At 43.5% G+C, this 12,420-nt stretch overlaps 1 protein-coding gene across 3 annotated transcripts in view; it reads right to left on the bottom strand.

The window, feature by feature from the left end:
* Positions 1-1,155: 1,155 nt before the first annotated feature.
* The window catches only part of LOC146355917 (uncharacterized), a 62,899-nt gene continuing 51,634 nt past the window's right edge, over positions 1,156-12,420 (bottom strand). The window contains exons 1-5 of one of the 3 annotated variants that reach the window (XM_084830826.1): positions 9,804-10,217; positions 9,500-9,626; positions 9,017-9,087; positions 8,526-8,652; positions 1,156-6,583 (exon numbers count right to left, since the gene is read on the bottom strand). In XM_084830826.1, the coding sequence (XP_084686952.1) occupies positions 5,376-6,583; positions 8,526-8,652; positions 9,017-9,087; positions 9,500-9,626; positions 9,804-10,217 (1,947 nt within the window). In that variant the 3' untranslated portion in view covers positions 1,156-5,375. Of the gene's footprint in view, positions 6,584-8,525; positions 8,653-9,016; positions 9,088-9,499; positions 9,636-9,803; positions 10,319-12,420 lie in introns of those variants that run through there. The other 2 variants (XM_084830825.1, XM_084830827.1) reach the window with 2 other exon arrangements.

Genomic DNA, 12,420 nt, shown 5'->3' on the forward strand with positions numbered 1-12,420 from the left:
GGTCAAATCAGTCCATCCTCAAGGAAATCAACCCTGAGTGCTCATTGGAAGGACAGATACTGAAGCTCAAATATTTTGGCCACCTAATGCGAAGAGAAAACTCTCTGGAAAAGACCCTGATGCTGGGAAAGACTGAAGGCAAAAGGAGAAGGGGACGGCAGAGGAAGAGATGGCTAGATAGCATCACTGATGCAATGAATATGGACTTGAGCATGCTCCTGGAGGGAGCGCAGGACAGGAAGGCCTGGCGTGCTATGGTCCATGGGGTCACGAAGAGTCGGACACGACTGAACGACTGAACAACAAAAGTTAATTCTAGATGGAGGAGGAGGGAGGTTGATATGCCTCTCCCATGGAGAGCAATGCTGCAGCAGCAAAGTAGAAGCGCAACATTGGGCTGCTTCTGGAAGATCTATTTTCCTTTTTCAAAAGCAAGTTCCTAACTCTTAGGGTACAGCAGACTTTTGAAAGGGGTGGGCCACACCTTGAAGTCTGAGAAGCCAGGAGGGAGGGGGCTGAAGGAGAGCGTCAGCCGTCAGAGGGCAAGGGGCTCTTTAGGACCTGTAGAGTTCTTGCTTCCTGCTCACGACTCACAAAGGCAGAATGAATTCTGTAAAATACACTCCAGTTGGAGAAATACTGCTTTTTTGGAGGGTGTAGAATTGTATTTTATTTATTTGTAAAGACCTGGGTGTTATCTTTAAAAGGTCTCACTATCCAGCAACCAGTTTTTCTCACAGAATGTCCTCTCCCGATGCTATTTCTTGGATATCAGGCAAGGCTAACAAATGTTGTGCTTTGTCTAAAACATGTATATACTACTCTTAGTCCTTTTAGGATATAGGGAAGAGTTCTCTTCAAATAAACTTATTGCTGTTTATTTTAACTTGTGACAAATCTGTCTTTACCTAGGGTTTCTATGAGATGTGTGGCATTCCTGCCTGTTTACCAGTGAGAATACTTTTCTATTAGTATTTCCCACAGCAGGCAACACCGTCCACCACACACACTGTAACACTACCACCAGGACCTTTACCTCAGGTCCAACCCCTTTACTTCTTGAGGTGAGAGGGACACCCTGGCTTTTTATTCTGACATATATTACTCTTATCACTTTTACCCTTTGGTAGCTACGAGCCATAGGCATAGGATTTTGAACAGCAAATAAATATTTATTATTTACAGAATTATGGTGTTACAGTAAATAACCACTTTACTCTCCTCCTGTACATAAATACTTGAGTTACAGTAATAAGTCACTTTAGAACCTTCTATCTTCTCTTACAGACATACTTAATCCCCACCTAATCCTATAAGCACAGATCCTAGGCACTATCTATCTCCTCACAAACTGTATCTATCTCTTCCCTATCTAAAATTCCACAGGGACTGCTCCCTGTTTATATATCACACACACACTATTTCAAACATAACCCATTTATTCCACCAATCTCACATATGCATATACAATATATATCACTCATACCATTCACTCTCTAGGTCTACTTACAAGAAAAATAGTCATAACATTAATGCATATATACATATACAGATTCATAGCATGCATCCTGAGATGTTACAGTCATATAACTCCACTATTTAGTTGACCCTAGATGACCAGGTAACCACTCCCACACAATTTTCCGCAGGGAAAGTGTCACCAGGAATACAGGTTCTGATTTCTGGTATTAAACACACAACTTTTTTGTTCTGGAGCAACTCTCTGAGACCAGGCAATCTTTCCTGTCTTTTCGTTATTTCAGGCGGATCCCTAATACAGAATAAATACTACGTGTACAATGCTGTTACAAGCAGAAATCAGAACATCGTGATACATTTTTAGAAAGAAGGCCTATGAAGAGCAAAACATCATAGTAAATAAGGCATATACTTAGTCTTCCAAAATCAAACAAAGCATCTGAGTTCTCCCAAAGAGAACTGAAATCTTTGACTACTGAACTGCCTTTTGCACAAACCTTTTTACACTGATCATCTGCTTACATACATTCAGATTTTATGCTTCCCCTTAATATAAATATTGTTACTAAATGTACTCTAAAAATTTATATCTCCTGGTAGCTGGATTTCTAGCTACAGAAACATGTCTGTGAAACATCCACAATCATCATAGCATGCAATCGATATATGAATGACAGATTAATCAACTGTCTCCAAATAGTTATATTTGTGTTTTACTCTGGAAGACCTGACATTTCTCCTTTCAAGCATCCCTCTCTGGGTTAACATTCCTAGTTTATGGCTGTTGCTGCTCATGACCTAATACCCCCTCGATTTGCCACACATCACGTTTGTTTTGAACCTAGAACCTCCACTGCCAGCTATTCACAATTCTATGTCCTGGCATGGATTGTTCCCAAAATGTGAAGTATTACAAGATTCCCACAAGAGTGTACTTGGAGAAATACTTTACTCTCAGCCTGAGAGGCCCAGTTGAGTAGGATTGGGTCCTGAAATAAAATCATGGAATCTTTGATGAGCTTCTTTGATGAGCTTCTGCCGGGCTTTATAAACCTGGCTGTTCAGGCGGGCATTTGGGGTGGGTTAGGGTTTTTTAGAGCAGAGTTGTTTTGTTACATTGTTTTCTTAAGTTATGTAAATTCATAGTATTTCATGTTGTTATTAGTATTGTACGCTGCCTAGAGTGGCCAGGTAGCCAGCTAGATGGGCAGCTAGTCAATCAATCAATCAATCAATCAATCAAATAAATGGAATCCTAATGCAGAATATCCTTTGATGCATGTGATCATGGAATTCCCTAACTGATTAGGTAGGTCAGGCTGGGCAATACAGGTCCCAGTATTTTCCAGAAATTGCAACACCATACCACCCACACTGTCTTGTCCAGGAAGCTGATGCTCCAAAGCAACCAGAGCAGGTGTGCTGGAGAAAATCACCATGTGATCAAGAAGGAATGTTTTTCTTTCATTTACCCAACAGATTCTATCTCAACCAAGTGTCTCAGATTACAAAGCAATCCCAACTCTCTTGCAGCACGCCTGCTGGTGGAATCTCAGTGTAGCGGTGAATGAATTTTTCTTCTCGTTCATCATGGTGAAGTTTTAAATCCAGAATAAGAAACTTGAACCCTCATGCAATTCAGTCTTGTTGGAGTGCCACCAAAAACCCCATATGGATGGTGAGGGCTGCTAGAAAAGGGCTCTCTCTCACTGTTCAACCCCTTCTGCCAGCAACTGACATAAGTAGCAAACAGGCATGAGTCAACACACATCAGCAAAGCCATTTACCAAATCTTCCTGATCCCAGAGTTTGACCCCTTCAACTCTGTGATCCTGTCTTTTCATATGGGCCAAGGGCTCTATTGCTAGAATAAGACAGGAGACAGTGGACGTCTCTGTCTGGGGCCAGTATAAAGGGATATCAGAGTAAAGTCCAGTCCATTGGTCGGAATTACAGCCTCCAATTTCTGATAAAGCCGTCCAATGAATTTTATTTCTCATTCATCATGGTGCACTTCAAAATCCTGAAGGAGAAAATTCAGTCTTACCACAGTGCTGCAAAACCAAGTTGCTAGAAGAGGGCTCCCTCTCACGGCTTAGCCCCTCCTGCCAGCAACTGATAGAAGCAACAAAGAGGCCTGAGTCAACACCCAGGAGGACTCCTCTGGCATTACAGTAAGCTCAGATGTTTCAGAAGGCAATACAGGACCAGGACGACGTGCTGCATCTTTGATGGTACCATCCACTCCATCCTCCCCATTTGAATTTGGGCCTGAAAGACCAAGGAAAAGCATGGGTGCATGGAGGGTCGGTTGTAAGCAAGCACAATCTGTGACATTTCACAATATCATCACTGATCACAGGGCATGTCAGTTAATTAAGGCATAAGCCTTAAGCTTACAGTTACCTGGCTTTGTGGGACTTGAACTGACATGAGAAAGCCTTAACTCTGGGCTTAAACTAGCAGGATTTTGATCACTGAATACATATTGGCTGAAGCTGCACAAAGCTAGTAAATTGGAAACTAAGGCTCATAGCTTAACAGACATGGCACATGACAAGTGATGAGGTCACAAATTGTGTTTGCTTACAGCTAACACCACCACCACCACCATACACCCACAATTGTCCTTATTCTTTCAGGGCCAAATCCAGATACGGAGGATTGAGTTCCTGGAGTCAGAGATGGGACCCCATTTTGTCCTTGTTCAGTATAGCCTTACAAAGCATCTGAACCTTACTGCTGAGCTCCACAAATCCTCCTGTGAGTTGAACCATGCCTGCTTATTACATCAGGAACTGTCAGGTAGTAACACAGAGTGTTGTCTGACCTCTTGAAGTCACTTTTCATAACTAAAGAGTAGGCCTTGCACATAGATTCCACTATATTTTCTCTGCAACACAGAATCCATCCTACAACAGTGGAGTTCTGGCAGTGTTCTAGCTTTTGAACCAACCAAAGAATGGATGAAATAACTTTGAGAGCAGTTGCTACTATATGATTTAATTGGGTACAAAAACTTTAATAATCTTTGACCCAGTCCTTAGAACTTCACCAAACTAATGAAACACACCCATCTTCAGTAAGCCAGAATAAAATACATCAGTAGTTTTCACAAAAGTTTGACAAAAATGTATGATCTGCCTTTCCGAATACTGGAGTACAAAGAATAAATGCGTCAACTGTAAGCACTTTTGAACTTGCTGTACCTGTGCCAATTTTTATCATACCGGTGTGAATTTTGGCACAACTGTAGTCTTCATCAAGTAGATCTCTAAAGCCAAGACTCAAGTGATTAGTTTAAGAGGTGTCATTTTTATAAGCAATAAACTTTCGAGGGTTATAATGCTGGAACATGATTTTTCTACTTGCTGTAAACAAAGGAGCAACCCCTTCCTACTTTAATGAAGCACTGTCTTGGTTTTGCTAATTCCATGTATTTATTCAATATTGGAATACATACTTTTTATTCATAACCCTTTAAAAAAATTAAGAAATTTGAAATGCACTGAAAGGAGAAAATCTATCCCAGCCCATATTCTGGGAGTATTTGTTGTCTGCCTGTCATTATTTTTCACTATCTACTGACATAAAAGGAAAGATTGTTTACTGAAGCCTCTTTCTGTCTTAGCTTCAGCATATTAATAGTGTCCTTGGTTGATATTCCTTTATGCATTGTATACCCTATGTGAAATAAAGGTTTATCGTAAATTAATTTAATTCCATTCTATAAGTATTTCTATGGTTTCTCCCCTGCATGAGTTATTAGATGAACAGTAAAATCAGGTATCTTTTCCCCACATTCTAAGCAGTTCCACATTCCCGCCTCTGTGCTTTCTTTGGTGAGAAGCAAGGTTTTTATTTCCACTGAAGCTCTTTTCAGGCTCCACACACTTCTATGATTTCTCCCCTGAGTGAATTCTTTGATGAGAAGTGAGATTTGTCTTCTGGCTGAAGCTTTTTCCACACTCCAAACAATGATACGGTTTCTCCCCTGTGTGAGTTCTTTCATGCTGAATGAGAGATATCTTATGACTGAAGCTCTTTCCACACTCCAAACAATTATAGGGTTTCTCCCCCGTGTGAGTTCTTTGGTGTTGAGTGAGAGTTATCTTATGACCAAAGCTCTTTCCACACTCCAAACAATGATATGGCTTCTCCCCAGTGTGAATTCTTTGATGAGAAGTGAGAGCTATCTTCTGATTGAAGCTCTTTTCACACTCCAAGCACTTATATGGTTTCTCCCCTGTGTGAATTCTTTGATGAGAAATGAGATGCATCTTCCGACTGAAGTTCTTTCCACATTCCAAACAATGATATGGCTTCTCACCCGTATGAGTTCTTTGATGAGAAGTTAGGGTTATTTTCTGACTGAAGCTCCTTCCACACTCCAAACACTGATATGGTTTTTCCCCTGTGTGAATTCTTTGATGCTGAGTGAGATTTATCTTCTGACTGAAGCTCTTTCCACACTCCAAACAATGATATGGTTTCTCCCCTGTGTGAAAGCTTTGATGAGAAGTGAGAGTTATCTTATGACTGAAGCTCTTTCCACATTCTAAACAATGATATGGTTTTTCCCCTGTGTGAATTCTTTGATGTTGAGTTAGAGTTATCTTCTGACTGAAGCTCTTTCCACACTCCAAGCATTCATATGGTTTCTCCCCCGTGTGTGTTCTTTGATGACAAGTGAGGGACATCTTCCGACTGAAGCTCTTTTCGCACTCAAAACATTGATATGGTTTCTCCCCTGTGTGAATTCTTTGATGACGAGTGAGATGTATCTTCTTACCAAAGCTTTTTCCGCAGTCCAGACATTTATGTGGTTTCTTCAATGTGTGAATTTTGCAATGAACTTCACTGTTTGATTCAGAATTGAAGGTTTTTGTACACATATGGTACGTATTCTTTTCCTGACCTTTATGTATTTCTTCTTCAGTTATGATATCATGGTAGCCATTGCCCTGAGAAGCAAAGGAATTATTCCTTGTATTCCAATTTGCTTCCATTTTCCTTCTCTGCTCGTCGCTATTTTCACACTTGGCTCTTTCTGTTGACCTCCCACATGGTTCTGTCTCATTCTCTGTTTCCCACCAGTCACCTTCTGGAATGAAGACATGAAGTTGGTAAAAGCCTGAGTTAGCAACAGAAGCTCAAAAAGAACCTCAAATAGAACCTCAATTGATGATATTGATAAAAGAAAGAACTGAAAAGAGTTTGATGGGATGCAATTCTTAGCATGTGCTTAACTCCCCCTGTTGACTGCCATTAACTGACTGGTGGTCTGGCACAATTGGGACCACGGAGACCTGGGTTCAGCTTTCAGCTGAGAAATGAAGTGTACTGTGTGTTTCTGGGCCAGTTACTCTTGCTCAGTCTAGCCTACATCACAGACTTGTTACCAGGCTGAGTTACCTCAGTAGGGTGGTATTGCACAAATCTGATGAAATTTTGCAACCACAGACATGGTTACTTTAACAAATTCCTGCCAGTGCCAAGGCAGGGAAAGTAACAGAAGTGATCTTGCCTAATAGCCCTATAGGCCACATACACAAGGCCAGATCTAGCATTAGTAAGCAAATCAAAAGTGCACATCTTTAGAAAGCATTGAAATGGGCAAACAGAAATTAATCATACAAGCATACGCCAGCCCTGCATTGATTTCCCCAAGATAAGTAAATTACCACTTCAGGTGGTTGACCATGAATTTCTTAGCCTTCCAGGAAAGATGCAGTCATGAATAGCTGCAGGCTTAGCACTTCTTTTACTCTGCACCCATCCCAAATCGCCACTTGTTATATTTGAGATGGCTCTGGCAAGGAATTGTCTGAGTCCCATTACTCTCAGCCTGGAACGGGTCTTGTCACCACCTGGGAATCTTCCTGTAACTCCTTTGCGGCTTTGTAATATCAGACATCAAACCCTTCATGCCTTCGAAGGACTTGTGGAAACTGAATAAAAATCCAGAGTTTCGTGCACTCAGTATTCTGGTACTAGAGCGATTCCATTCATAGCTCTTGGACCAGTACTATCCTGTGTTGACGCTACTGACACCACCTTGGTCTCCTGGCCTTCCCTGTATCAGTCGGATTCCACCTGCTGTTCAGAACACAGCAAACCCTGGAGTTCTGTTAGTCTCAGACAGAGAGAAGCAGATCTCTTTCATCCCTCCAGCCCAGCTAAGGAGGCTGTCATCTGGGTGTCTATGTGTGAATAGAGAGTTTGGGAGAGACTAAGGGCGCAATCCTATGCAAGTTTAGAGAGAAGAAAGTCCTACAACTCCCAGCATTCCCCAGCCAGCCATAGTGGCTGAGGAATACCGGGAGATGTAGGACTTTTTTCTGTCTAAACATGCACAGTATTGCGCCCTAAGAGAGAAACAGCTGGGTTTGGATTCTGTAAGCTAACAGCATTTTGGGGTGCTGGCTGCCTCCCTAGAAACCTCCCTATCTGCCTTCAGTACACTTGATATGTCAGGCATCTGAGATTGTATGATGGGTCAATTCTATATTTATATTTGTTGCAGCTCTCAATTTTCCTGATGATTTCAGGACCAGACGCTGACTGTTGTTTTTTGATATTATGTATTGATGTCTCACCACTTTTACCTCCTTCATGGATTTTTGTTAAATGGAAAGACAGTATTATAAATGTTTTAGTAAATAAAAATAAACAAATTGTGGTCGATTGGAAGAAGGGATTGGAGGTGCTGAAATATGCAATCGAAGTCCATGTGGCCCCTGCAGGGGAGGCCTTCAACTAGGTCTTGACAACATGTCTCTTCCCGGCAGCCTTTCCCTAATCAGTGTTTTGCTGCTGCTGGTTTTCGAGACTCTGAGTTGTCCTAATATGTCTTGTGAAAATGTCTGTGGTATGTCTGAGGCCGGTGTCTTTAAGTTGCTGCCTTAAAATAGTGATGATTTTAATATACGTTAAAGTATCTTATTTTCTTCATGAACATTTCCTTCTGAGGGCTCTGCCGTAAAAGAAAGCCTCAAAGTACCAAAAAAAGCACTAAAATCAAGGATGAAAACAGGGAACCTTACTGAGAGAGGACACGATCTCACAGTTCTCTGCCATGATTTGCCAGTACAGGGCTCTCTGGTCAGGATCCAGCAGGGCCCACTCCTCCCCCGTGAAGCACACAGCAACCTCCTCCAATGTCACCAGACCCTGGAGGAAAAAAGAAAAACTTCCTTCTCAAGGATAACATAAAGTGCGGTGGCTGGGCATTATACTTCAGGACTGAGACTTTCTTGGGGTGAAAACCAGTTGCTGGGGGGAGCAACAGGAAAAACAGCTATGGCCCTCCGGTCCTGCTTGTGGGCTTCCCAAGAGGCATCCGGCTGGCCCCTCTGAGAAAAAGGATGCTGGAATAAATGGGCCTTTGGTTCCATCCAGCAGGGCTCTCCGTATGATCTTAGCTCTGCCAGAAGGAAACAAAAGGAAAAAGATGTATTCTGGCCCAAGGAGGTCAGCAAGGGATAGAGGAACCAGGCTGCTCCCTGCCTGTCTCCCCAGCGATATTTTTGCCTACCTGATCCAGTTGCACTGCATCACAAAGAAAAAGAGAAGGCTGTGTATTTATTGCCTGCATCATTCCAGCCCCTGTGGGAGACAAAAGTGATGGGAAGCCAGTAGCACATGTTTGTCTCAGAGATTGAGACTGCAGTCCTAAACTCCGTGGAAGTAAGCCCTTTGGGACACAAAAGGACTCACTTCCCAGTCAAATGCATAGAATTGCACAGGAAGCGATGGAAGTCTAAGAACACCTGCACATTACAAGATGCCTTTTCTTTGTGTTTTGAGAGTTCATTCGGGTGAAAATGCATATTTCCCCATTTGGGCTCTTGCCACAAATCATTCTGTTGGTTTCCATGTATAAAATCTCCAAATGCTGAAACTTAACCATAGTTTTGAATTGCGGAAAAAGCTGGAGACAAGCATCTTCACAAGAAATGGTTCTCTTACATTCTCCAGAGAGCAGATTGAAATACACACACTCCAAATTAATCCTTACCCTGTAAGGTGGAACGTCTGTCACCCTCCTGCCAAATCCCCCTGTGTGGGGGGCTCTGTCTGGTCTTTGATGGATTCTTCTCTGCTGCGGGGAAATCAGGTCCCACTTCTGCAAACAGACTCTGTACCTGAAACAGCTATGAAGATTCAAGATATGGAATGCAGAGAATGATCAGAAAAGGAATGAGAGGCAAAATGCTGGGAGGAGAGGTATGGAACATCTCTCCTCAGGTGATTTCCAGAACGGGTTGGGCGTTAAGATACCCTCCCTCACATTCCTGACCCTTTGGATGAAATGCTCTCACCTGCTGCTCTTCCAGCTTCCTGTCCTCTGCCTGGCTCAGGAGGAAGCCTTCTGCCAGGGCAACCGCCTGGGAACTGGTCTCCGCTCCACACTCTCTCACCCAGCTCGCCATCTCCATGGGCAGGATGGTCAGGAACTGCTCCAGGATCACCAGGTCCAGGATTTGGTTTTTCGTGTGTCGCTCTGGCTTCAGCCACCCACGGGAAAGGTCGTGGAGTTGGTTGCAAACCTCTCGGGGGCCCTTGGTAGACTGGTAGCGGAACTGCCTGAAACGCTGGAGCTGCACGTTTGAGCTGACCATGTCCTCACCCACAACCTTCTGCACCATTGTTTCCCAGAATTCCTCACTGCTTCCCATCTTAATGGCATCAGGGACACTTCCTGCTTCAAGACCAGCTGAGTCTTGCTTAGCCATCTTTGATTCGTGTTCCAAGGAAGCCTCCAAGGAAGCCAAGAAACCCCTCCCTCTTCTATATCAGGGCAAAGATTGCCATATGAGGCAGTGCTACTAAGATTCTGTAAAGGCAGAACATAGTTCTGTTAAAGAATTAATATTTTGTCAGGACAAGATGAAGGAAGAGCATCTTTTCTGCTGTGGCACCTCGGCTGTGGAATGAGCTCCCTAGAGAGGTTTGCCTGGAGCCTACATTATATTCCTTCTGGCACCAGGTGAAAACCTTTTTATTCTCCCAGTATTTTAGCATTTTAGCTTCCTCGTCTTTTAGCTTTGGTGTTTTAAATCTGTATTATGAATCTCTGCATTGCTGCTAGGTTTTATTCTCGTTGTATTGTTATATTGTGGTTTTAATGCTTCCATATTTTATATTGTTTTATCCTGTACTTTTTGGTTATAATTTCTGTGAACCGCCCAGAGAGCTTCAGTATATTGGGCAGTATAGATATGAAATAAATAAAATAAATAAAAATGACATGACATGTGCAGGACTCCAGCTAGTAAACAGGTCATGTTCTGAAGGGACAAGGAAGGAAAGCCAGGAGAATGCCAGGACTCAAAGAGAAACTAGAGACTTGGGGAAGATCCTTCACCTGAGAGCCACAGATCAAAGTCCTTCAATTGCTTGAGGGTCAGAAGATTTCTCATTCCCTCCCCCACCACACACCAGTCCCTCTCTACCCATTCATCCCACTGAAAGTACATGCCTTCCCTTAAGGGTTTACCTGTTCTTCATCCAGCCCACAGGCAAACCTCTTCCTGTGATAAAGTCTGCTGCCATCTTCTCCTTTAGCCTCTTTTACATTAAACTACCTTAATAGTGACGTAAATTAAGTCTGTCAGACATCTAAAGAAATCTTGGTTGATTAGTCAGCTGATTTTTAAAGGTCAGTGTATTAATCAACCGAATTCACATATGCGTAGAAGCTAAAAATTCTGATGAACACATACATTTATCTTTCCTTTGGACAGACTGTGTATTATATTAAATAGTTAAAAAGACACATAACATTTCTCCCTGATTTTTCTGAGGTTTGCTTCCTTAGCAGATGGAGGCTCCATTCCTAAATATCATATCCAAGAACTGCCTCAATGGAAAAGAGCAAAAGTTCTACCAGGCCAGCGCCTTGCTTCCAAGGAGACCACAGAGATTGTGCCCCACAGAAACCGCTTGTGCTCTTTTGTGGTTTGCTTTTTTCTTCTTCAGGATTTTTAACACCTCTTTATTCTCTTTTATTCCACCCCTCCCCATGTATTTATATATCTATTATCAGCCTTCTTTTTCCAAAAAGACTCCTCTCCAGCTGCTTCTCTCTGCCGGCCTGCATCACAGGATTGGCACAAGATCTTTTGCTGCCTTTAGCGAAAAAAAAAGCCTAGACACCCTCTCCCCTCTGCCCCCACTCCTGCAGCAGTAGAATGTCAATAGTAGCCAATTAAAGGTGTAATCCTATGCGTGTTTAGACAGAAAAAAGGCCTACAATTCCCAGCATTCATGCTGGGAATGGTAGGCCTTTTTTCTGTCTAAACATGCATAGGATTGCGCCCTAAATAACTAAAAATGAGGCTGCCATTTCCGGCCTCACCAAACCAGATGCCCCACGGGAGGGCCGGCTTTGGTTGGGATGCCTGTCTCCCTCCGCCCAGCTACGTCTGCTGTTGTCAGTCTGGCCAATCCAGTAGAGAACAAGCCCGGCTACATGCAGAATTGTATCAGGAGACCCCCACTGGGGTGGAGGATGCCTGATGAACGGGGGGATGAGTCTCAACAATGCAGAGCAGTTCAATCTGCATTGCAGCTCGCCTTGATCGATCCCCCTCCGTCTGGTAAATCAAAGCGGCCACCTGGGCTGCCGAACGGAGGAAACGGAGAAGCTCCCTGACATTGTGGGAAGGAATCCCGAGTGGGCCAGCCACAGAGGTCGCCTCCTGGTGGGGTGAAATAGGGGGAGGGTCCAGCTCCCCCCCCCCCGCCCCCGGGACGCAAAATCAAATCCCACTCTGACATCCTGGGGGTTGAATCTGGGCATCTCCCCTCCTTGGGTCTTCCCTCCTTGGGTCTTCCCTCCCCTCCTCCCCCTCCTGCCCCCCATGTCCCTCCCCTCCTCCCCCTCCTGCCCCCATGTCCCCCCTCCTGCCCCCCATGTCCCTCCCCTCCTCCCCC

The sequence above is a fragment of the Heloderma suspectum genome, chromosome 2 (assembly GCF_057233095.1).
Source record: "Heloderma suspectum isolate Gila_16-S chromosome 2, 16-S_ref, whole genome shotgun sequence".
Classification (NCBI taxonomy): Eukaryota; Metazoa; Chordata; class Lepidosauria; order Squamata; family Helodermatidae; genus Heloderma; species Heloderma suspectum.